This window comes from Cibotium barometz, chromosome 4 (genome assembly GCF_041138505.1).
Source record: "Cibotium barometz isolate CiBa-2024 chromosome 4, ASM4113850v1, whole genome shotgun sequence".
Classification (NCBI taxonomy): Eukaryota; Viridiplantae; Streptophyta; class Polypodiopsida; order Cyatheales; family Cibotiaceae; genus Cibotium; species Cibotium barometz.
In genome coordinates, this window is record NC_141049.1 from 47,383,002 (window position 1) to 47,408,993 (window position 25,992).

The following is a 25,992-nucleotide window of genomic DNA, read 5'->3' on the forward strand; positions in this document are numbered from 1 at the left end:
AATTCAATGGCAATAACTTGACGTTGTCAACATATATATTGAATCACATAAGGGTTGAATTAAGAGTTTGAATGTGTTTAGTAGGGTACGGTGTACCCTTGCTAGACTCTAGTGCTTTGCATAGGATTGTATCCAAATAAGAAAGCAATAAGCATCGAAAAAAGTATGGGAGGAGGACTCTTACATTGGAGTCATAGTCAACCACACGCGAAAATACAAGATAAAAATTCATAATATTATAACGGATCACTCATGAGGTTGAAATTATTTAGGGGCACGTGCTATCAAAGCTCAAAACCTTCGGCTACGTGGCCACCACTGGCGTTCCGGGTGACCAGAGATCTCCGAGAACTCTGCCGCACGTGGGATTAATCTCGTCCGCCACCTCCTTGGAACTGAGCGCGCCATAGTACACGTAACCCTTCACCTGGTCATGCGTAGAGCGGTCGTAGACGTTGGGCTTAGCGTCGATAGCGAAACGCAAAGGTAGATCCGGATTGGAGATGAAGAGCCGCCCGTAGGAGATCAAGTCCGCCTCCCCGGTGCGGATAGCCTCCATGCCGGTCTCACGTGTGTATCCTCCGCTCGACATGACCGTTCCTTCGTAGGCCTCGCTGAGGACTAGACAGTTGCCTGCAGTGTCCTTCACTCCCTCCTTGGTATAGCGCGGCTGGGTCAGGTGGAGGTAGGCCAGCTTCATCTTGTTGAGCTCCGAGATGAGGTGAAGGCCAAGGGCTTCCGGATCGGAGTCGGTGGCGCCGAGGTGATCTGTTATTGGCGAGATTCGGATGGCGGTGTGCTCCTCCCCCATCTCTCCAGCTACAGCCTCCAGCACCTCCAACCCGAACCTGCAACGGTTCTCAACGGCGCCTCCATACTCGTCCGCCCGGTCGTTGATTCCGTCCTTGAAGAATTGGTCCACCAGGTAACCGTGGGCGGCGTGGATCTCCACCCCATCGAACCCTGCAAAATTTGAGACCCATTAGCCCTAAACCATCATTAGGGCCCTAAACGATGGACGCAGTGATCTTTACCTGCCCGGCGAGCATTCCTAGTCGCCTGCCGGAACTGATCGACAATCGCGTGGATCTCGTGGACTTCGAGGGCGCGGGGCTGTGAGTATTCCGTCATAACCCCGTCCGGCAGTCTTACGAACCACCCCTTGGGCACCTTCCGCCCAGTGGACGATAATGGAGGACATCCGTTAGGCTGGTAATCTAAAATCAGAACACAACTAACAAGAACAATATCCTTTAGGCTGGTGATCTGAAATCAGAAAACTATTAATCTGAGCTTAGATCATGAACTTACACCTCTAAGATCTTAATAATCTACAAGCCAAGCCCCCCACATACATACATGTATGAGATGCACGGCCCACATGCCATAGCTGGCAGAAGATGATGCCGCCCTTGTCATGCACTGCTGCCACTACCTTCCTCCATGCCGCCACTTGCTCCTCGGCCCAGATGCCAGGAGAATGGAATAAAGGACAGTTTAGACAAGGTCTCAACATTCATTTGCAAATAAAGGGGATGCTTTTACTCTGAAGTACAGCAAAGGACAGCTAAATGAAGAAAATGAGAGACTTTGGGCCCCTTACCCAATGCCTTCTTGGGTGACAGCCACAGCCTCAGTGATTAACAAGCCCCCTTCAGTAGCTCTCTCGGCATAGAACTCAATATGGGCAGCCTGAGGGACGTAATTTAGTGCTCGGCAGCGAGTGACCTATGGAGCACAAAAAAGAGGAAGTAAATAATCAGAGCCATCCCTTTTAAGCACTACAGTCCCATTACATGAAAAAGTCATCACAGCATCAGGAAAAATTATGCTTGATGTTAAAATAGTCATACTGAACGAACAATCACAAAATTAAGAGAGAATTTTACAGCACCTGTGAGAAAGCTGAAATCCGCTCAGGCTCAAGGGTGCTAAGAGGTTGCTGGAGATGTCATCTTTGCAGTTGTAGGATATGGCTGCTCGTCGGCGCATGCTGATCTGTTGTTGTGATGGAGAAGATGAGATGAAATGGGAAGGAAGGGGGGGGGGGGTGGGCTGATAATTAGTGGTGCTCTAGCCTTAATCACAAGGTGTATTAGCTCTATAAATCAATTCTGATGCTGCGAGAAGGCTTTTCGGATGTGGAAATGTTTGAGATCCCCAAGGGGCGAAGGCATTTTATACATGAAAGAGGGAGAGGAAGAATGGGTTAAGAGATTGAAGACCCTCTACCGTGACGTTTTCTGGGAAGTTTCCCAGCCGTGCAGACTACGCTGCCGCAGCACACACGGTCGTTGGTCAATTCTAATTCAACAGTGAAAATTATTCCGAATACCAATACAAATGAGACCATAGTCCTCTTCCATAAAGCAGCAAGTCTTCGTGTTACATGAGCTCACGCCTCAGAGACCTTAATGGTCAACAACTGCTGCCTGTAGCCTCTAGCTGTGGCTGCTGTGCCCAGTGAAAATCCATGGCCACCACCCTAGTGACCGCTGTCCCGCATGAAGCTACGCAATCACAACATCAAAATTTTCAAAGCAAATTACTCACAAGAAATCAGAGACGAGAAATTCTCGAAACTGAAATAATCCACTTATATAAAAAAAACCGATATATTATAACCAACCAACCATAAAGGCCCGAGGCCTGGCTTAAAGCGCGCGTCCATGCCATATGAGAGAAATATTACACATAGAACAAGTTGTCTATGCCATATATATGAGAGAAATATTGCACATAGAGCATATAAATACGCTTGAAAAACTATGTTTGTAAGGTGGACCCCACAGAAGTCCTAATTGATTTGCTATTGTCACATGGACCATAGACGAACACCTGTCAAAGGGTTTTGTAAAGTCCTATTCGAGACTACTAGTTTTGGTGAGGCTAAACCTAGAGTACTAGGGTCACATTAAGAAAAGTTGGATCTAGCCAATGCTTCACCATTGGGTAAGTGTCGCCCAAGGCATGTTGAGGGCATACTACTGGGATTGATTGAAGAGGTTATCTTGTCTCGCTCAGCACTTTGTTCACATTCTCACAATCCATTGCATGAGGTTTTGTGTTTACAACAAGCGCTTCCTTCTCAATAGCTTGTGTGATATCTCTCATAACTATGCACTCTATCATAACTAGGCTCACAATCCATTGCATGAGGTTTTGTGTTTGCAACAAGCGCTTCCTTCTCAATAGCTTGCGTGATATCTCTCATAATTATGCACTCACATTTGCTCTAAAAGTTACACATTCTTACATATCTTTGAGTGCTCACATATGATATGCTTGCTAATATATCTTTGAATGCTCACATATGATCACGTACTATGCACGCTCACATATCTTTGAGTGGTCAGATATGCTATGCATGCTGTCACAGTTATGCATGCATAATCACATATGATCACAAGCTATGCATGCTCACATGTCCTTGAATGCTCATGTATTCTATGCATGCTCTCTATGCAACCATGCCCACATATGCTCTCATAGCAACTAGGGCACCAAACGACACTTGATTTGATAAAACCACAAATACAACTTCCCAATGTGGGTGCACTAGCTCATCCGTCGTGTCCTCACTCAATTGTTGTCACATTGGAATGCTTCATTTGCTAAGAGGATGAAGGTAGAGATTTTTCCCATAGATGCAAGAACTGAGAGGAGATACCCTTCATGGTGATTCTCTCTTGCCAGAGGTGATAAAGAACAAGCTCAAGAGAGAGAGAAGCCTACAATCAATCCTATCCAGGTAAGCAAACCATCAAGCTATACAAACAATGCGAAGATCCAACACAATAATATAGCAAGACAGAGTAGAGAAGAGGGAAAGCTCACAGGTATTCTATTGCAAGGCAATGAATGTGTATTGCTTAATGTCAAAATTCACTAATCTAAAAATGACCTCGGGGGGGTCACTCGTATAAATATGTAAGTATCACGTGGGTTCAACAGAAGGACATTTTAAATATTTAAAACTTACAAAAATATATTTACAGAGAGGATTTATTTATTGTATTTTTTTAAAAAAAATTACAGATTTGAATAAGAAAGGATATATTATATTCACTAAAAAATTCACAGATAAGGGACTTTTTAAATAGGCCTTGAACGCACGTGATATAGAGGATTTACATATAGTGACCCTCCCGAGAAAATGACTAACTTTTAGCTGGATAAAACTTATCAATTGGTACTAGTTCTGGTCCTAAGCAACTCTATACATGAAGTTTGTCACTTCCTTATTTGGCATTAAGATCAAGGTTCATTCACTTTATAAAGTCATGCTAATAGTGAGTAATCATGTCCTTGAATCACCAAGCTTGGGTAGTGAAGATGGCATCCATTCTGGAGATGTGTGGTTGGTCAAACATGTAATTTGCCGCGTCGTGAAAAGACTAATCTACAAGCTTTGAGTTTGTTTTGAGGTAGGAAGAATGTCAAGGTTGCATGTGGTTTAATCTGGGGAAAAAAATCTTTGATCTGAGGCCTCATTTTTGAGTTAGTGAGATGGTGGGACCTATACAAGGAAAGAGGGCCTGTGGATTTTCTTCCAAATACATGTTCCAAGACCACCTAATGTGACTGATGGTGATCCTGAATTGGTTAGGATGGCAAGGTATAATTTTGAGATCTCTAGGTGCTTCATTATTGCTTTCTACTCTTTGGTGGTGAGTTTCTTGTTGTGCCAGTGAAGGTAGCTGAAAAGAGGCAAATTGCTCCATGAAGACCTCAGGGAGTTAGATTGTCTAAAGACCACTGGAGGGTTCTTATTCAAAGAGTATCTACGTGATACGTCATACCATGGCTCAGGCTTTCACCCACCACCATGGCCCCCCACCTAAAGATGTGCCTTGATGTGTACCTAGATGGATGGTTGTCTCGATGATGAGGCTTGGTGTATGTACTAGCTATTGTGAGTGCCTATGTATCCAAGATGTATGTGATTGTGAAGTATAAATCCCTTATGATTAATACAAGTATTGATAAGGAATGAAGATGTTCCCATGTGTGTACACTCCTCCATCAGGTGTGACTTCAACTCTCTATTTTCTTTGACTCTTATTTCTACTTTCTTTGACATATACCTTTAATCTTGGTTTTGGGGAATCAAGGTCATGAAGGCTTTTTAGCACCCCTCTTTGATTTGATGACGGTTTTATACTACCTCCTTCGAGTCCAAATTGGAAATAGCAAGTGGTGCCCAACATGGTGAGACATGGCTGTGAGACTTACCAACTTGCAACAGTGTGCAAGATACTAGCAGTCTTATAGAAGGAATTGATGAAGGGTGTCTTGTGGGAAAGCCATCAACTCGACCATTGCTTGATGTCAGAGAGTTTCGAGAATCTGATCTATCTGGTATGTCTTTGAAGGTGACCATCCGATGGTGGTGGCCATCGGATGTCAGAGAGTTTCGAGAATCTGATCTATCTGGTATGTCTTTGAAGGTGACCGATGGTGGTGGCCATCGAAGTATGTCTTTGAAGGTGACCGATGGTGGTGGTGGCCATCGAAGTATTTGGCCCAATGAAAACATTAGTGGATATTTTAGAGGGGTCTTTGATATTGTCGAGCTATTTCACCAAAAAAAAAGAGGAAAAATCGCTTAAAAGTTTTTAGTGGGTTCTAGAGACACACATTCACCAAAAGTACACTACAAACTACCATACAAGATAGAAAATTTCAAAGACTCAACCAAGTTTCTAAAGTTTAAGGTTACTATATAAAAGCATTTCCCAACCCATCTATACTTATACTATTTTATTGGTGTCTTATTGTTTAGCTCGGTTTGACCATGTTGTAGAGGTATATTTACTGGAAAAATTTGCACCTTCATTGAGGTCAAACATCAGGCATTATTTACTTATCCTTTAGTCCTTTAGCACCTCCTCGAGGATAGTTCATCAAGGAAAAGAAGGAGATATCATAAGGTCAAGGACAAGGATCTGAATCGTACTTATCTCAACTTTATAGTAAAACAAATACACCAAAAGGTTGAGGATGATGAGGTAGAAGAAACATTATGTGGAAACTATGGTTGTGGGATCGGGGACCTTTCTGTGAAGCAGAGATCATTAAAATTTTTCATTTAGAGTTGCACCTCCATAGTGGTAAGTGGTATGAGGCCATCAAAGTATGGATCTGTATCTCCATGTGATGGTGACTCGTGTGAGTCCCCATCAAAGTATAAAACGTTGTCGATGGACCTGTTTCCCTCCATATGCAAGAACTTACTACCATGACCACCTCCATTTGATTGACATGAATTGGCATGAACCTTGGATTGATATGTGGACTTCTCTTAGCATGGCCATTACTCTCTCCACATTATGTGATCATGTATGCGACATGATTTTTGCCTCTTGGATTGTTCTCGAGGGTGATATGTGGCTATGTATTACAGTAGTCCTTGGATCAATGTTATTGGCCTTCGACTCCCACTAGTGGGTAAACAAATTGTCCATGTGTTTATTCTCACGAAGATTGGTCAAATTTTAATCATATCAAAGAGTGTGTCAAGAATGTTGCAGAAGATTCCTCAGAAGATGAGTTCCTCCACATTTGGTGAATAAGTGAGTTGCTTGTCATGGATGGGAAAGGATACCCTTGGGTCCTTCCCATCACCTTCACCAGTCTAGTCTTGTGTGTTTGGCGGTGGTGCTATATTGCCATGTAGGACTCCACATGTAAGACACCATCCAAAAATGCGTTCTTTATTTCGATCTGATATAAATACAAGATAATACCATCCCTTAACTACAACAATATAAATGTTTGATCTCACGGTTTCCATCCTAGCAACCTAATTGAATGTTTCCTGATAGTCAATGCCATACATCTTGTACCTGCTAAACATACTCATCTTCATTATGCTTGTAGAGAGGTTCTCTCTACCGTGCAATATAGTGCTCATAGAGTACTATCGATCAACAAATGTGTTAAGAAACACAATGTCAATCCGAGGACTCGACCCGATTAGTACATGAAGGCTTATCCCATGAGGGAGAGTTCACATACACAAACCACCACTTGACGATTCAACCATTCAACACCTCAATCAATCTCTCAATCCCTTAAATCCACTACACTAATCAAGACAACAAGCAATGCATAGCAATCTCTTAATCCCATTCAAACATTGATTAAATCTTAGCTTTCCCTAATGCCTGCAAATCCATAAGCGTGCATCTACTAACCCACAAGCTTAAGCAAGCAGAGAATGTAACATTCACAAACCCACAAGCTCATAGAGAGAGTCTATCCATGAATAACTCATTGCGAAAGAGGTGGGCAAGAGCTTGCATCAATGGAGACTACACACACACACTACAAGCATACAGCATACACAAGAGAAAGAAAGAAGCATTCAACTAATCATAGATTAATCTACTTCAATGATGCTAAAACAGATTAAGAGAAAGAAGTGGAGCTATACTCATTGGAGCTTGATGCTCATTAGAGTACAATAGAGAGAGAGTTAGAGAGCTGCCATAGCTTGAGAGCTCAAGAGCTTCACTCAATAGCTCAAGAGCTTCACTCAATAGCTTATGAGAATGGCAAAAACGTCCACTTTCTTTAGCTAACCTCTCTTTTGTAGAGATGTCACTAACCCTAACCCTAGGCCTCTTTCACACATGGGCGGACAACCCCATAAGTGAGCCTTGCTTAATACATTTAGAACTCTCATTTGAAAAGATGCAGGGGGGAAGAGAGCTTGAGCTCTTGCAAACACACACACACACTCACAAAACCCTAATAGAGAACACACAAGGTGAGAGACTGAAAATCTTCTTCTTCTCTACTCAACACTCAACACACCATATACAAGATAAGAGTACACACAATATGAAAGGTACTCAACCAATACATACACGGGTTCTCTATAGTGTGAACTCGACTAAATGAGCTGGCGCTATAACTATGCCAGTCTCTAGAATGGTTGTCACACAGCCTGTCATCCCACTGGCCGCATATCAACCAAGATCTCACCAACCATGCCAGTGGTGTAAGTGTGGGGTCTATCCCCCAGGCGGGTCATCAGTGGCCACCGCCTCACTAGACGAGCTCGATATCTCAACACTCCCCCTCGAGCTCAACTCCATCTCATGTACAACAAGCGAAGCTCTAAATCTGCAGAGCTTCTCTGTACCCAATGCTTTGGTGAAGATGTCAGCTACCTGATCCTCTGTGCTAACATAAACAAGGTCAAGATCTCCTGCCAAGACCTTCTCTCTGACGAAGTGGTAGTGGAGCTCTATGTGCTTCATACGAGCATGAAAGACTGGGTTCCTGGCCAACTATATACTGCTAATGTTGTCACAGAAGATGACAACCTGTCTATCCAGTGATAGACCCAAATCTGCAAGTAGCTTTCTCAACCAAGCTACCTCACATGCTGCCTTAGCAGCTCCTCTGTACTCAGCCTCTATACTCGATAGAGCAATCGTAGGCTACTTCTTGCTGCTCCAAGTCACAGCAGCACTCCCCAAAGAAAACATGAATCCACTGGTAGATCTTCTATCTGAGATACTACCAACCCAATCAGCATCTATGTACCCATGTACACATATCTCTGTCCCAGTCTCATAGAATAGTCCACAATGCAAAGTAGACTTCACATACCTCAGTATGCATCTCACTCCATCCAAATGCGGTTTTCGTGGAACCTGCATAAACTGACTCACCAACCCAACAGCATAGCTCAAATCTGGTCTGGTGATCGTCATGTAGATCAAACTTCCTACTATGCTCCTGTACATAGTAGGATCCTCCAAGATCTCTCCTGAATCTGCACTCAACTTGCCATTCTGATCCAATGGCACAGAAATAGGCTTACAGCCTGTCATACCATACTTGGACAACATGTCCAAGCCATATTGTCTCTGCAGTAATCCAATACCATGTGGTGACCTAGTCACCTCAATGCCCAAGAAATATCTGAGCTCCCCCAGATCCTTCATCTCAAACTTCTGTCTAAGCAAGATCTTTACATCAAAGATCTCTGCATCATGGTCCCCCGTAATGATCAAGTCATCTACATAGATGACAACAAGCACAACTCCTCTATCACCATGTCTCACATACAATGAGAAATCTGCATTGGCTACATGAAAGCCAATAGTGACAAGATATTCAGAAATCTTGTCAGACCATGCCCTTGGTGCTTGCTTTAAGCCATACAAGGCTTTCTTCAACCTGCAAACATGCTCAGGGTGACCCACATCCTCATAACCAAGTGGCTGCAACATATACACCTCTTCTTGCAAATCCCCATGCAAGAATGCATTCTTTACATCCATCTGATGTAAAGACCATTGCTTTGATGCAACCAGTGCTATCACAACTCTCACCGTTGCCATCTTGGCAACTGGGCTGAAAGTTTCCTCATAATCAATCCCATATGTCTGCGCATATCCTTTGGCTACCAATCTAGCCTTGTACCTGTTTATGCTTCCATCACTGTTATGTTTAACTTTGTACACCCACTTGCATCCAATGGCTTTCTTGCCTTCAGGCAATTGCACTGAATCCCAAGTTTCATTTCCATATAGTGCATCCATCTCCTCATCCATAGGTTTCTCCCAACACACATTTCCAACAGCCTCATCAATGCATCTGGGCTCTCGGGGGGGTCACTATATGTAAATCCTCTATATCACGTGCGTTCAAGGCCTATTTAAAAAGTCCCTTATCTGTGAATTTTTTAGTGAATATAATGTATCCTTTCCTATTCAAATCTGTAATTTTTTTTTGAAATACAATAAATAAATCCCCTCTGTAAATATATTTCTGTAAGTTTTAAATATTTAAAATGTCCTTCTGTTGAACCCACGTGATACTTACATATTTATACGAGTGACCCCCCCGAGTCTGGGCTCAACAACCTGCACAACCTTTGCCATATATGCATAGTGATGTGCCACATAACCATCATAGGTAAATCTCTGCACAGGATTTCTCTCTCCCAGATCTTCGCAGCTTTTCATTCATGGCTTCCATAGCCTTCTTTACACCAGGTGTTCTCATAGCTGGGATCCCAAGCTCCTCATCAAGGCTCATATCTGAGCCACTAGACTCTCCATCAACATGAGAATGCCCTGCAGAAATGTTAGGCATACCAAGGGACTCAACCACTTTCTCTTTTCCTTTAGGTGACGTACTAATCACATTTGCAGGACTGGTATTATGACGTAGCCTACCACTCCATGGTCTATCAATAGACCCACTAGATGAGGACTCTCCTGGTCTACTCAAAGACTGTGATTGCTGACCTGCATTCTGTGCAACCACACTTCCACTCACATCAGCCCCAACAGCTTCTTTTTCAGCAGTATACCAGCTGCTCATCTCATCAAAGACAACATCCTTGCTTACCCTCAACTCACGTGTAGTAGGGTTATAACACCTGTATCCCTTTTGCTCAAGGGAGTATCCAATAAACACACATTTTTCAGCTTTTGGATCCAGCTTAGTTCTCAGCTCATCTGGCACATGCACATATGCAATGCATCCAAAGACTTTCAAATGAGATAAATCTGGTTTTCTGCCAGTAAACCTCTCCTCTGGAGTTACATCATGTATGGCTGCAGTTGGAGTCCTGTTCATGATGTATACTGATGTAGAAACAACCTCAGCCCAATAGCAATGCGGCATATTCTTCTCTTCCATCAATGCTCGCGCAATCTCAGCAATGTGCCTGTTTTTCCGCTCAGCAACTCCATTTTGTTGCGGAGTGTATCTGCATGTATACTGTCTCTGAATACCATTCTTCTTCAAATATTCAGAGAACTCATTGGAGAAGTACTCTCCCCCTCCATCTGACCTTAGGCACTTTACATATTTCCTTGTTTGCTTTTCAACCAAAACTCTGAAATTCTGAAAGTGAGTGAACACCTCACTCTTCTCCTTCATGAAATATACCCACACTTTCCTTGTGTAGTTATCAATGAAAGTCACATAATACCTGCAGCCTCCCATAGATATGGTCTTCGTAGGACCCCATACATCTGAATGCACAACATCTAGTGCATTTCTGCTCACATATCTGTTACGTGGAAACACATGCTTTGTTTGCTTCCCAAATTAGCATGCTTCACATATTTTCTGCATACCTTCCACTTTAAATTTTGGCAGCCTTGTCACAATTCCTTTTGTCTGCATAGACTTCAATCTCTGCACGTTTACATGTCCAATCCTTTTATGCCAAATGTCTGTGTCTGCAACAATTCCTGAACATCGTAGCACTCATTTCAGGCATGTCTACATTTAATGTAAACATTCTGCCCACTCTGTTGCCTTTTGCAACCAACATGCACTTGTCTTTAAAATCTTCAACATAACATCCATCAGGGTCAAACTAAACCTGCAAACCCTGCTCAATCATCTGGCCAACTAAAACCAGATTCTTTGTTATGTTCGGTACATGAAGTACATCTGCAAGGTACTTCACTTTGCCATCCTGCATAGACAATGGCACATCTCCAACGTGGGCAATTGGATGAGCAGTGTCATCCCCTATTTCCACAAAACCTGGTCTTTCCGGGTTTTTCATCTCCTTGAACCACTCCCCATGACTCGTCATGTGGTTCGAAGCGCCTGAATCCACATACCATAGATTATCTTTTTGTGCTGCATTAACATTTTCAGACATGGCATTCACGACATGCTACATACAAACAACCTTTCATTATCCTCATTATTTCTGCTTGAGGATGCATAGTTGTTTTGCTGCACTTTCCCATTTTGCATGTCAGCCTGCTTCTTATAACATTCTGCCTGCACATGTCCAGGCTTACCACAATAATAGCATTCACGTGCATCATTATATTTCCTTTGCCAATTTTCACGGCCTCTTTGACTCCCCCTGCCTCTGAATTTGCCTCTTCCACCTGTGTGTTGTTGTTGTTGTTGATTCTGGGACTGTTGTTGTTGCTGCTGCTGCTGGCCATAATTCTGATTACCTGTTCGGCCACCTCCTTGACCGCGTCCACGGCCTCCTCTACCTCGTCCTCTTCCTGAACTCGTGTAGAAGGCCTATTGCTCTGAACTGTTTTTGCTTTGTGAAGACTGTTGGTCTTCACCCAAGCTCTTCTCTTCGATAATCAGCATAGACACCAAATCTGTAAAGTTGGGAATGTTTTCCCGAGTCTGAATGGACGTCTTGAACGCCTTGTATTGTGGCCCGAGACCACGTAGACAGACTTCCACCTTGTCATCATCATCTACTGACACAAGGGATTCCACAATACCCTTTATCTTCAGCGCATAGTCATTCACAGACATGCTCTTTTTCTCCACAGTATGAAGTTCATTCTTCAACTGTATCTTACGTGCCTTGGTGTTTGTTTCATAAAGCTTTACCAAGGTGTCCCACGCCTCCTTGGGGGACTTGGCATCCTAAATGTGCCCAATCATGGTGTCTTGTATACTAATGGAAAGCCAATACATAACCTTCCTGGCTCCTTGGTTCCAGTCTTTAAACTCTTTCACATCTACAGCAGTCGGATTTATATCCGGTATCTCCGGTGCCTCTTCATGCTCACCTTCTATGTAGTCCCAATAGCCTTTTTCCATCAGGAAATTCGTCAACCTGAACCTTCAAGCATGGAAGTTATTCTTATCAAGCTTCTCAGCCACAATCTGAGTTATCCCATCATTTGACATCTTGCCAAACACACAATTTTACTAGAACCTGCACTCTGGTTTTTCTGCACAAACTGCTGTATTTTCTGCACAGCGGTACTGTCGTACTCTCAAATGTCACAACCAGTGATGTCAATGTGCATACATACACCCACCAATGGCAATTGTATACCTCTTTGCAGCACCCACAGTGTCTGCACAGTCAATCTGTCTTCCTATAATTCTTAAAACAGAGTTCTGTAGAAAATCGATGACTTACCCGCAGTGCTCGAAATCGCCTGCTTTCTGAAAAACGGAGGTCCAGACGCGCCCGAAATGCGTTTGGGAGGTTCAGGTTGACGAATTTCCTGATGGTAAAAGGCTATTGGGACTACATAGAAAGCTGCAAGAAAGCTCCAATCAGAGATCGTTTGCCCAATAGCTTTACTCCCGCGAAGAAAGCTCCTCAATCAGAGATCGTTTGCCGGTGCCTCCCATAGAGCTCCCGACAAGGGTGTAGTCACCAACACAATAGGAAAGAGTAGTTGAAGCTCTTACCCTCGTACCGCTTCCTGTGGTTCTCTTGCTTGCAGCTCAGCCCTTAGCACGAACCAGGCTCTCATACCATGAAAAGATATAGGGGGAAGAGAGCTTGAGCTCTTGCAAGCACACACACACACTCACAAAACCCTAATAGAGAACACACAAGGTGAGAGGCTGAAAATCTTCTTCTTCTCTACTCAACACTCAACACACCATATACAAGATAAGAGTACACACAATATAAAAGGTACTCAACCAATACATACACGGGTTCTCTATAGTGTGAACCCGACTAAATGAGCTGGCGCTATAACTATGCCAGTCTCTAGAATGGCTGTCACACAGCTTGTCATCCCACTGGCCGCATATCAACCAAGATCTCACCAACCATGCCAGTGGTGTAAGTGTGGGGTCTATCCCCCAGGCGGGTCATCAGTGGACACCGCCTCACTAGACGAGCTCGATATCTCAACATCATTTAGAACCCACATTGGTCTAAAATGATTTACATTGCACTTCGGCACAAAAATATGAAAAAATTATGTGTGTCTTTATGTTCCCATGGCTACAATTCTGCTCTCTCGCATTAATTGCTTCCGGCCTCCTTCCATAATCCGTGTTCCCGTGAGTGTTCCCGTGGAACATTCCCCCCTTCCTAAATCGTGCACGTCCTCGGGCACGGTAGAAACAAAAGCTGCAAGACAAGTAAAGCCTTTTAGTGAAAAAAAAACCAGCAATGACAATCTCACACGTGAGCATGCAAGTGAAAGGCCAATTAGAGTTTTAAAGAGTGCTAAAAGATGTGAGTAAAGACTAGTCAAAGTGAGACTAAGTGGTAGATAGTGCTATGCAAAGGCAAGTGTGCTTGTACACCACATGTTATGACCGCAGTCTCAATGTCCTACAAGTATTTAAGTTATTCCTAAGTGGCAACCCTACTCCTAAATACGAGCAATGGTGATTGGACCTTTTTTTTTCTCTCTTTCTTTTTTTCTCTTCTTGTTTTTTTTTTTGATGTGTGTGTGTATAAAAGATGAATAAAGAGGAAGGTTCCACTCCAATGAGACCCAAGCAATGGCCAAGAGACCTCCGCCAAGAGAATCTAAAGGCCGCTAAGTATCTCAAGGGTGACAGAGCCTTTTCTTTCTTTTTGACATAAGGAGTACCCCATGAAGATGAGGGCATCGGTCTCGAGGGCCCATAATGTACCCCAGAGTCCTACCAACATCTATCAAGGCGATAGAGTCCTTGAAGGTCTTCTTCTTAATCCTTTAGACGTCAGTGTTCACCCCATGGAAACCAAGGCATCGGCTCCAAGGTGCTAAGACAACCCAAGGTCCTACCAAGCATTCCACATGGCTGTAGACACGTCATGTCTCGATTCACTTGTATATATTTTTTAGGGCATGATTTTCGTAAATTTTTTATTAATCGTAGCACCTAGCCCATACCTAAGAGGTAGCTACCACTAGGGATAACTACTAGACTTTGACAGCATAAGAACTTGGCATACTCCATTGGCATATATCTTACACCATCTTCAAATAGAAATACCTTCTACTAAGTCCTCTAAGAATCTAGAAATCACTCACCACATGGTAACAACTAATTTAAAACTTAAACCAGCCAACTGTGTGTGAACATGCAAACAATATATGCAAAAGTGAAAAGCACATAAAGAACAAAAGATTATGATTTGAATACACCTGTTGTAGTGCTCGTTGATGTTGTGCAGATTGCTTCTCTTTGCTCTTTGTAGGCATTGCATGTCTCCCCCCTTCCTAATTTGTGTGCACGGTAGGTGGACTATTGGGGCATGTTTGTATGCTCTTGTTTAGCTCATATCTCTGCAAAATGTCTGATTAACAAACAAGAAAAGAAAAGAAAAAATAAAATTTGTTATTGGTGCCAATCACCGAATATAGCCGAGGGGAAAAACCCAATGGGAGAAAAGTGCCCTAGCTTGTTGATCTTATTGTGGAGTCGATGAGCTTACCCTTGCACAGGTGGTGGATCCATGTCCACTTCTACTGGAAAGATGGTATCAATCACTTCAGGATGCAAGGACAACCCTGTACAAAAGCCAGCCTCTAGAGAAGGTGGTAGAGGAAGGAGTGCTTCCTTTGTTAAATTATGGCATTGGTTCTATGGGAAGGTTAAGCAGACAATTCCGATTTTGGAATTGCTCAATATAGGTACTCATAGTGATCCAAAATTTACATGTTGAGGCTGGGGGAAGGAGGGCTTGCAAGATAGGTGGTTGCAAGTCATTTATACATGTATCCCTCCATTGTTGTGCTTGAACCTCCTCAGGTAATCTACGTTGATTTGGTCCTCGGTCTGGTACTCTCACATCAAGAAGGTTATGGCATTGGGGTGTAATTCCCACAATTTGTTTCATTAAGCCCCTGCCATATCGTCGAAAGTAAGAGCGGCATAGCCAATAAATGTGTGAAGCTTCTCCTAATATACGAGTCGTGCACACTCTTGACAATGTGAAAATGGGTGATGCTGTTGATAGAATAAAGTGACAAAGTGATGCCCACAGCAAATTTCAACTAAGGGAGCATAAAAGTACCTAGAATGAGTTTGAAAAGGAGGAGCACCATAACCCCCGCGATGTTCAGGTTCAGTACTATTAGGGTCTATGCATGGTGGACATGTATCTTGCCAAGTATCCATCAGGAGGTATCTGGGCGTAGAACAATGAACTTTAGAAACTTGAAACTTTATACACTCATATCCATCATTACAATCCCTATCAAAAACAATGTAGATAAGATCATCTCAAAAAGAACACAATCCTGTAAAGGCATAAGGAACCACATTAGTAAAAGTGAGACTATTCAAACACTGATCTACCAAAGAGCTTCAATTGTAGTGTTAATGCCTTACCTTTGGTTTTGGGTATGTCCTTCTTAAGAGGTGGGAAGGTTAGCAATTGTCGAGGAATTTGAGCAAGATAAGAGGATTTAGGCAGTGAAGTGCTAGAATCTATGCTCAAAGGAGACTCATGTAAAGTTGGATTTGTCTTAGGTACACAAGTTGATGGTGGAATTGTGTAACAAGGAGAAATTGGGACAACTGGTGATTCAATACATGTTTGGAGAAGGTCAACACAAGTAGATTTGTAGGTGCTATTACAACCACCTATCCTATCTTGAAGAGTGTGTTGATTTCCTTTGCTCCCACTGATATGAAAAACCAAGAGTGGCTTTTGGAATCTTATTGATACACTCTTTTGGCTCTAGCAAACCATAGCATTTGGGAAGCCAAAGTATTGTTGCACCCTCATAATAGCCTTGTGCTTTAAGAACATGCTTTGGGACCCCATTAGTAAGCAGAGTTAGGTATAGGTATAATAAGTTCATACGACCTATACCATTCAGGGATAGGAAGGCATCATAAATCCTCTTCATTCCTCTTGCTTTGAAGCGGAACAAGGCTTCTGACAAGGTGGTTATTGAGGAGGTGACAACAGCAGGTCCACAAGGGCTTAAGAGGCTTGTAAAGGGGGCTGGTCTGAAAGGAAAGGAGACATTAGAAGAGAATGTCGATAGGGATGATTTGGCAGAAAACCTTCTAAATTTGGAGGAGGGAGAGAATAACGACAGACTTAAGGCGGTGCCTGGTCAGATTATATGCAATGTCTTGTACAGCACCAAGCAAGAGGATTACCCCATATTGCTCCAACGGATGTTTATATGCTCGTTGAAAAAGAGAGATCAATGACAGTATTGTGCTTACTTGTTTAAGGTGTGTACTCTTCACCTTTTTTTGAATGCTTTCTTATTTTGATTTGTTTTTCCCTTTCCTAATGTTTTTAATTCAATCTGCACGGTACTATTGAAAGAGCTTCTGCCAGACCAGGTAAAGCAAGTATATATTTGTGATCCCTTGGTATCAACTCTCTTGATTGACCCGTCGAGGTCTGACGAGGACCTTGCTCCTTATTTCCAAGGAGTTAGTCCGAGTACCTGCTTTGTTGTGCTGCCATATATAGAGAAGTATGTATTTTCTTTGGATTTCAAGCTGTTGATGGAATTTAAGTTATTAGTTGCCTGTGTTAGGTTTCTTATATTTTTTGTTTACTTTCTCAATTTCAGAGGGAACTAGTCTGCTTGTTTAATAAATGTGGTGAAATGTTGGATAATTTTTTTGAATAGCCTTCTCGGAATGCACGGACAGTCTAAATTGTAAGTCATTATACTTTATATCGTTTCCTTCTTGCTTCCCAATTGTTGATTGTAAGTCATTATTTATATCGTTGATTGTAGGGCATGTAAGAGTGTAATTGCATTGATTGAAACTCTATGTCCTGAATTGAAAAAGGATATAGAGTGGAAATTTCTCAACCAACCCGTTCCTATTCCAAATGATTCGCACTCTTGTGGCTGGCACGTAGTCGCAAATTTCTGGAAGTTCCTCCTTTCCAAGTACACTAATTTTGATAGCTGTGTAAGTTTCTTGTGTCATTGTAATATAATTTCTCTATGTTCATTTCATGAGAGATCCCACATTATTCTAATTGACTTTTTTGTTGTTGTGTAGTCTATTCTCTCAGACGAGTTCTGGCTGTGGAGTGTGTGGGCAAAGGCAATAAACATTATTCTCAATAATGCAATTACACCTGATGACCCTGACTCGCCACTTCCACCAGTTGTTGCTGGCAGTAGTGCATCAAAGAAGAGAAAAAAGATGCCGTTTCATTCCCTTATTAAGCATTTCAGCTTTAAACAAGGAGTCCCTGAGAAGGGAAGCAAGGGCAAGGCGAAGAGGAAGCTTCCATTTGCAGGCAAGGGCAAGGACAAGGCAGGCAAGGTGCCAACAAAAGAGGAGGCCAAGGTGCCGAAGGCTGAGTCAAAAGAGGCGGCCAAGGCTGAGTTAAAGGAGGAGGCCAAGGCTGAGGCTACATAGCCCGAAACCGCCTAGAGTCATTTTGTATGTCCAGAGACAACGTTGTAAAGATTCTTTATTTTTATTGAGCTCGGCTCATATTTGTATAAACATTCTATATTTTTATTAAGCCCTACTCATTATTGTATTTTGTGAGTATTGTGCTTTGCCATAATAAAATAGATTGTTGAGAATTTTTACTCATAACTTATCTTTGGTTAAAACTGAATTTTAAAGACGTTTGCTTCAAAATCATTATGAGTACTCTGTAGAGTAGACCCATGTCCATGTAGAAATTTTTCGTCACATTAGTCATTGCTAAGATATAAGAGTTCAGTACAAGTCTTAGTCATTGCTAAGATACAACAGTTCAGTACAAGTCTTACAATGACTTCTATTACTAAGATCTTAGTCAATGCAAAATCGTTTTGAGTACTGTTGTATCTTAGTCATTGATGCAACAGTTCAGTACAAGTCTTACAATGACTTTTATTGGGCCTAATTCCATCGATTTAAGACCTTTCTAATTCTGCACGACATATTTTTCCTCTGTCTTCTTCTCTGGGGGGTTGTTCATCTGAAGAATTCTTTGATGCACCTCTTTGGCTTCATCTATCACTTTGTCTACATCTTCAAGGTCTTTTTTGAAGCTTTCAGATATTTGGATAGGTTGGTTATTTGTATCGAGTCATTCATCTGAAGAAACAGCTAAAATAGCTAGCCTAGCAACCTTGCTAGGAACAGTCCTCTCATTAGAAGAATTTGCATCCATGGGCGACTTTTGTATAGAGCTTATAAGTTGTAAGATATTATGTTCTCAATTCCCTTATGGACTGGTCTTTGTATACTGTTTTGGATGGACTCCAAAACCATCGACATAAAAAAACATGTGCTGTAAATCTGTGTGTGACTAAACCATTTTGGAATAGAAACCCTAGTATCTACACTGAGCTGACCATTATTTTGCACATACAAGATAGCTTTAGAGTAAATTTGTTGAGTTATAACTTTAATATAAAAATCTAAATTCATAGCTATTAAAAGACAAAAATTCATTGCTCTCAGTACACTTTTTTGAGGGCAAGGACTTTACAAAATTAACATACTTGAAGTAGCTTCAAAATTCACAAAATTCAAAATCCCCATTAATTGAGCGATATACCATCAACATCCCAATCGGGATCTACCAAGGTCTTTGGCTCTAGTCATTTTTGAATCTTCCTATTGCTCACCTTGAATTGTGCTGCTCTGATAATATCCTCACCTCCCATGATATTGAGGTGCTCTCTACTATTTAGGAGGCTCCAATGTCTACTTGCACCTACAACTTCCACTGCACCACTGGGCAACCGAATGCATATATCGAGACGCAAAACAAATTGTTCATCTGCCTGCATTTGGACCCAACTATTCTTTTTCATCCACTGCTCATAATAGAATGGCACGAGCTTTGAGATACCGAAATGAGACACTAGATTCTACTATATTGCACTTGAATGTATCATCCTTATGTATCCCTTCTACAGTCCTCCACTGGTTTGGATCCATTGGAGACTCTATCAAATCCAACCATTAAAGCTTTTGGAATACCATTGGCGAGTTGCTATGGCCATTTTCTCAAGCATTGGTGATTAATCCTCATGCTATGGACAAATTGGGGTTATTCATGAATGGAAACCCTAATTTACGGAATTTTAACATTCCTACATAACTCATGATCCATTGGAAAGTGATTACATGCTCTTATTGCTCACATATTTCTTTAATCACACCCATTTGGATGTCATGTGGCCATTTGTGAGACAAATGCAAGATTCTTTGATGAATCCATGCATAAATGGATGAAGGACTGCATATGCTTAGATGCATTGATTGAGCCACATGCATGGAGTGGATGTTGGGTAATAATGAGAAGGCTTTTGCTATGGACATGATGCTTTTATGCATTGGCATGATGCTATTGAGCATTGAAGAGCTTGATGTGTGATTGGAATCAATTGGTAATGCTACATTCAAATGCAAGTTGATGCCCTTGAATGCCATTTAATGCCAATTACTCATAAGCAATGCTTATGGGAGTTGCCTATGGGAGTGATACCAATTGGATATTGATGTCATTGGTATATGGTATTACCTCACTTGTGCTTATTGATTGATGCGGGATCTTTGGATGAATGGCGGACATTTGGAGCTATGTGGATAAGCATGAGTTCATACATAATGGTTTATGAGTGTATTGTAATGGGCATGAGTCATGCCACATCCTTGTAATAAGTGATCCGCCTCATTTTCATATTCAAGCTATATGCACCTCACAATTGTTTGCACTCACTTCAATTTCCAGAAACTAGATATGTTGGTGAGGGTATCCCAGGTGTTGGCGGAGAGGCCCAGGGGAGGAGCATGGCTTGAATCCACCGTGCTGTGAGTGCCGTGGTAAAGCGGTATGGTGGAGGATTAGGTGTGGAGGTGAAGACTTGGCCTCAACCCGTGCCTTGGTTCAAACTAGGTACGGGGGTGAGAAGAGCTTGGCCAGGAGAACGACAAGCTTCAACGCGCTACACCGACGACGATCCTCTTGGTTTATGTACATGGCAATGGCGCCTTAATATGGACATCTCATGAAAATTGATCTTGCATTATGCCATGGGAAACGTATGGTGAATGCTTGGTATTGCAAGGAATTTGTATGCCTTTCGGTGATGCAAGTTGAGGCACATGCTATGTAATTAATGGGAATTGATAAGAGGATTATGGATTTTTTACATTGCTACTTGAGAAAAATTGAGATTTAGCTCCTAAAACAAAGGAGACTATGTCAAAATTTTCTCAAATTTCTGGTCATACATGGACAATTGAAGCTTGTGGAGCATAAATTGCAGACCTTGGCATGCCAATGAGGTGCAGAAGGTGTTGACATTGGTTTGGGAGCAAACAAGGATCAATTGGGCACAAAAAGGGTCACTTTGGCAAGAATCTGTAGATTCACAAAAACCCTAATTCAGTCCCAACCCTTTTGAATTGAATTAAAAGGGACCATATGATCTCTTAGTGCTTCCTTAGAGCTACCCAACGAGCCCTTAACCTCCACATTTTGATATCTCTTTAGGGTAGATTTTAGGATTTTTGCAGAAATAGTAAACCCTAATTCAGTCACAAGGGTTTGAAGGTCTTCTAGATCCAATTACATAGGCTTGTAGTACTCATCGAAGGCTTCGATTTAAGCTAAAAAGTTTTGCATTTGGATATCTCTAGCTCAAGTTGTACCCAAAATACCGTTTCAGCCTATAACCCTGTAAACCCTAAAACTGAGAATAGTAGCATACCTCATCTCTTACGTGTCTTTGCATAGTGGTCTAGTACACTTCATTAGCTCTCCAACAAGCTTTAGATCTTTTTCAATTGGACATTCCTATCTCAATTTAGAGCCAAATTTTTGAAACCGAAGGTTTCCATGGGGCCGAAGCCAAAAGGGCGACCGAGGCGCAACACTTTGGCTTCCGACGAGGTAGAGGGTGAAGAGGCAATGATGGAACAAGGAACTTTGGATGCTCCAGAGGATACTCTTGGGCACACTTCAAGATAAGGGGATACTTTTGGGCATACTTCAAGAGAGGGAATGAGGAGTTGAATGTCGGAAGTGCCCATAAGCACACACCCACAATCTTTGCATACCATCCCCATCGATTCGATCATGCAAATGCTGATGGAAATGAATGCTAAGATGGACACGATGGCTACAAGGGTGGAAGTCAATGGTAGGCTTGACACTATGGCTACAAGGATGGAAGTTTTGGAAGAGAGGGTCGCTCGGCCAATGAGCCAACCTTCCTATGATAGTGGTCATAGTGCTTTACATGAAGGCAAGCAATTTGGGACAGCTTTTGAAGGCCATAGGGAAGGCAAGCTACCCTGTTGAAATGTCAAGCTCGTATACAGCTGGAGGATAGCACATGGGTGCTGACAGAGTGACAGTATGGTAGATAGATATTGTGTGGTGTGTTTATGACCGCGTCCAGCTGGTCATGTGTGGTGTGGACATTACATTAGGTTTACTTTGTAGTGTGGACATAACACTATGTTGTGTTCCCTTTTGTGTGTGAGAGAGAGATGGTGACTATGGCTTCTCTCCTTCTTTATGATTGATGATTATGGATTAGGGTTTGCTTCTCTTATGTGTGTTACATCCTGCTCCTGTTTTTTTATCATGGTATCAAAGCCAAGAGCTCATTAGCTGAGTTGTGAGAGAGAGTGAGAGAAGAGGGAAGAAGAAGGAAAAGCTGTGAAGGAAGCCATTGGAGCTTGGAGCAAAGGAAATGCTGTGGAGCACACACCGGCATCAGATCTGAGAGCTAAGGACCATTGGTAAGTGTAGCAAGACCCCCTCTGCGGATTGCAGGTGCCAAAGAGCAGGTTCAGTGAAGATTGAAGTGAATAAAGCAAGTGAAAAATTCTGGTTTTTTCTCTAAGCTTTCATGGAAAGCTTGAAGTGAATGTATACTCTTGGCAAATGTATACACAAAGGCACATGTATTTGGACTTGGAAATACATTAACAAAGTGGGGCACAAGCAACATACAGAATCTTGAAGCAGATTGGGGTGGTTGCAAGATCAGGGTGCCCAGTTTTGTCCACTCAGGCACCCTATAAACAGTAAAAAAACAGGCATTTGTTTACCTTTAGTGGCTAATCTCTCCTAGTAAATGAAGGAATTTCGTTTCAAGTTCTTTTGTTGGAACATCATATTCAAAGTTGGAAATATAGTTGCATAATTTGATTAAGCATTAGATGGTCAAAAGTCCTCATTTTCTTAGGTACAAGGTCAATGTATACACCCTGTCCCAAATTTGAACTGATTCCATAAAATGCTAATATCTTTTACATATAAACTCATATGAGATTCCCACTTTGTACCTTAGATCTTCACATAATATGGAGCTTAACTTGATTTTTCAAGAAAATTTTAAGATATTTGTCTATTTTCTTTAAATATTTCAAGGTCTCTAAAGTGTTATAATATACGCCTGTTTTTGTACCCACAATAGCTACCACTTAAAATCCTCAATCTTGTAGATCAAAAGAGTGGGTAGATACTAAGACATTAGTAGAATGTGGTGGTTAGTAAAAATTGCAAATCCAATGGTTGGATTTTTAATGATCTCTTTTTCAAAATTCTTCCAGACTATCAGAAGGCCTGCAAATATTAATAATCTAATTAGTAAAATTACATTTTTGATGTGAATCATCTAAAACCTATAGGGACTAGTGTACTTGTAATGGTGCATCTATGGAAAAATAAATTGGATCACTCTAAGTATGGAAAGATCATTTGTTTATTATTTCATCATATTTTTGATTAATTTTGATTAATTAGAATAATTTATATTAATTTAAGTTATATTAGGTTAATTTAAGGCAAGTGTATTTTTAATTATTTGCTTGATCTAATTTTAAGTACCTTGCCCCTGAAAATTTGCTCTCCAAGCTATGTCCTAGTTCTGCATAAACTGGACAAAACTGGATACCCTGATCTTGCAACAGCCCATTGATGCATACAGATTTGATTAAAATCAAGAGAAAGTGGATTTATGTAAAAGTTTCTGGTTTTTCACAAAACCAGTGGACATACCCCCCGTGGAGGATCAATTGCAGAAGCTACAGAGAAAATTGAGCTAAACCCTTCATACCCAAGGTAGATTAGGTCATTGCTAACAAGCCTATCAAGTCAATTTGGATTTCCCCTCTCTCTACAGCCCACAAGAGCAGGCGGCGCATTCATCTGCAGAAGGATGGACAGTTTCACTTGATTTCATGCAATTCACTCATTTTGACACCAAATTAAATGATTTAAAGCTTGGAGAGTTTAGCAAAGACATTGCTAAGGACTTGTGATGCTTGGTTGCAGTTCATTTCATGTATTTGGAGCTCATTGAAGTGATTTATCAGAGGTGTGCAGGTTTACAGAAAGTCTGTCCAGAAACAGAGTAGTTTTAATCAAGGCATTAATCTTTGTCTATATCAAATTGGCCAAATTCCTCTGGTACAAGTAGAGTCCTATGAGTTGCTAAACTTTTGAATCAAAAAGTTTTGGATTTGGAGAAGATTTGAAGGAGATATAGCATTTTTAGTGAGAGGTGGTACCTGACAGGTGCAGAAAAATTCAAACCAGAGGTTACAAAAATTGGTGGTTCTCATTCCCCTTGAAGAATTGGATCAAACCCTTCTAGGATATGTTGGAGAAATGTGTTGGAAGCCATTGCAAGTTGAATCATTGCATTTGGACAAGATTTGAAGGATTTAGAGCATAATCTTGACTGGATACTGGCGAGAATTTACTGGCGAGAAAAAAACCAGAAAATTTTTTGTGAAGGAGTTTCATTTGATTTCAACTTTGATCGAGTGTACATTGTTGGTGAATCATTGTGGGATGTTAATGCACACAATTTGCAAGCATTTGATGTGATTTGGAGAGATTTGGAGCATTACAGGTACTTCGTACATTGTAATCGAAAGGGTACATCTACTCTATTTTTTTGCAACAATGGGAGATGGTCCGATACAGATTGTTGGAGAGAAGCTTGATCGCACTAACTTTCAAGTGTGGAAGTTTCGAATGAAGAGTTTTTTGAAAGGCAAAGGTTTATGGAGTCTTGTCTCGGAGGAAGATCCGGAGCCATACCTACCTCCTCAACCAAATAATGCTCAGTTACTGGCTCACAAGCAGTGGGTAGAGCGGTCTTCGAAGGTGTTACATTATTTTTCAATATGTGTAACAGATGCCTTGCTCATTCACATCCAAGATGCAGATACACCGAAAGAATCATGGGGTATATTGTGCCGAATGTATGAGACAGACACTGGTGCAAGGAAAATACAACTAAAGCAACAGATTCATAGTGTAACACGAAGAAATAGGAGCATACATGAGTATGTTCAGGAAATCAAGGGTTATGCTGATTCCTTGTCATCAATCCATGCCCCGATGGATGATGATGATTTGGTTGCTCTCACATTGCATGGTTTAGGCAAAGAATACAAATCTTTTGACACTTCCATCTCAGTAAGGTTGGGAGGAATGCCAGACTTTAATGAGCTTGTGTCATTGCTCATTGTGGAAGAATTGAAGCTTGGCCTTGGTGGTATGAGTGTTACAAGTGGTGCCTCCTCGTCAAGCAATGATGAACATGCAAGAAATCAGGCTTTTTACTCATCTAGAGGCTCTCGAGGCAGGGGGAGATTTACCCCTCGAGGCCGTGGATGACGTGGTTGGAATGACAGGTCTACTCAACCACAATCAAATCAGAATTTTCAGAATTCACAGTCATCATTTGGATCACGTGGAGGTCGTGGATTTCAATCCCATAGGGGGAGATTCGGAACAGGTGCTCGTGGTAGAGGACGATGGCAAAGTCCTCAACAAAATTTGAATGGGATTGAATGTTACTATTGTGGCAAACTTGGACATTTGGCAAAAGATTGTTACAAAAAGCAGAATGATGTGAGGAATGGAAGACCACAACATGGAAATTATGCATCTACCAGTAACAATGATGGGAGTTCGAATCATCTTTTTGCAATGAAGCATGTTATGGGGACAATGGATTCTCAGAATGCAGGAGATGAGTCATGGTATATGGATTCAAGTGCCTCAAACCACATGACATGTCATGGTGAGTGGTTTGAGAAGATGCAACCATTGGATACAAATGGTTATGTGGTCACAGGAGATGATACTCAGCATCTTATAACACATGTTGGCAGTGTGCCTTTGAAGATGCATGATGGAAATGTGAAAAATATGTCAGAAGTGTTATATGTACCATCCATTACAAAGATTTTGGCATCAGTAGGCCAAATGGTTGAGCAGGGATTACAAGTAAGATTCAATGAGAAAGGCTATTTTGTGGAAGATTTTAAGCATGGCTGTAG

At 41.6% G+C, this 25,992-nt stretch overlaps 1 protein-coding gene across 1 annotated transcript; it reads right to left on the reverse strand.

Moving 5' to 3' along the window:
- Positions 1-249: 249 nt before the first annotated feature.
- On the reverse strand, positions 250-2,008 carry LOC147639333 (12-oxophytodienoate reductase 7-like). Its single transcript, XM_086783249.1, has 4 exons — positions 1,895-2,008; positions 1,360-1,728; positions 1,035-1,217; positions 250-963 (listed from the first exon to the last, which is right to left on the reverse strand). Exons 2-4 carry the CDS (start codon positions 1,514-1,516, stop codon positions 305-307), a joined length of 999 nt encoding a protein of 332 aa, XP_086639375.1. The 5' UTR covers positions 1,517-1,728; positions 1,895-2,008; the 3' UTR covers positions 250-304.
- Positions 2,009-25,992: the final 23,984 nt, after the last annotated feature.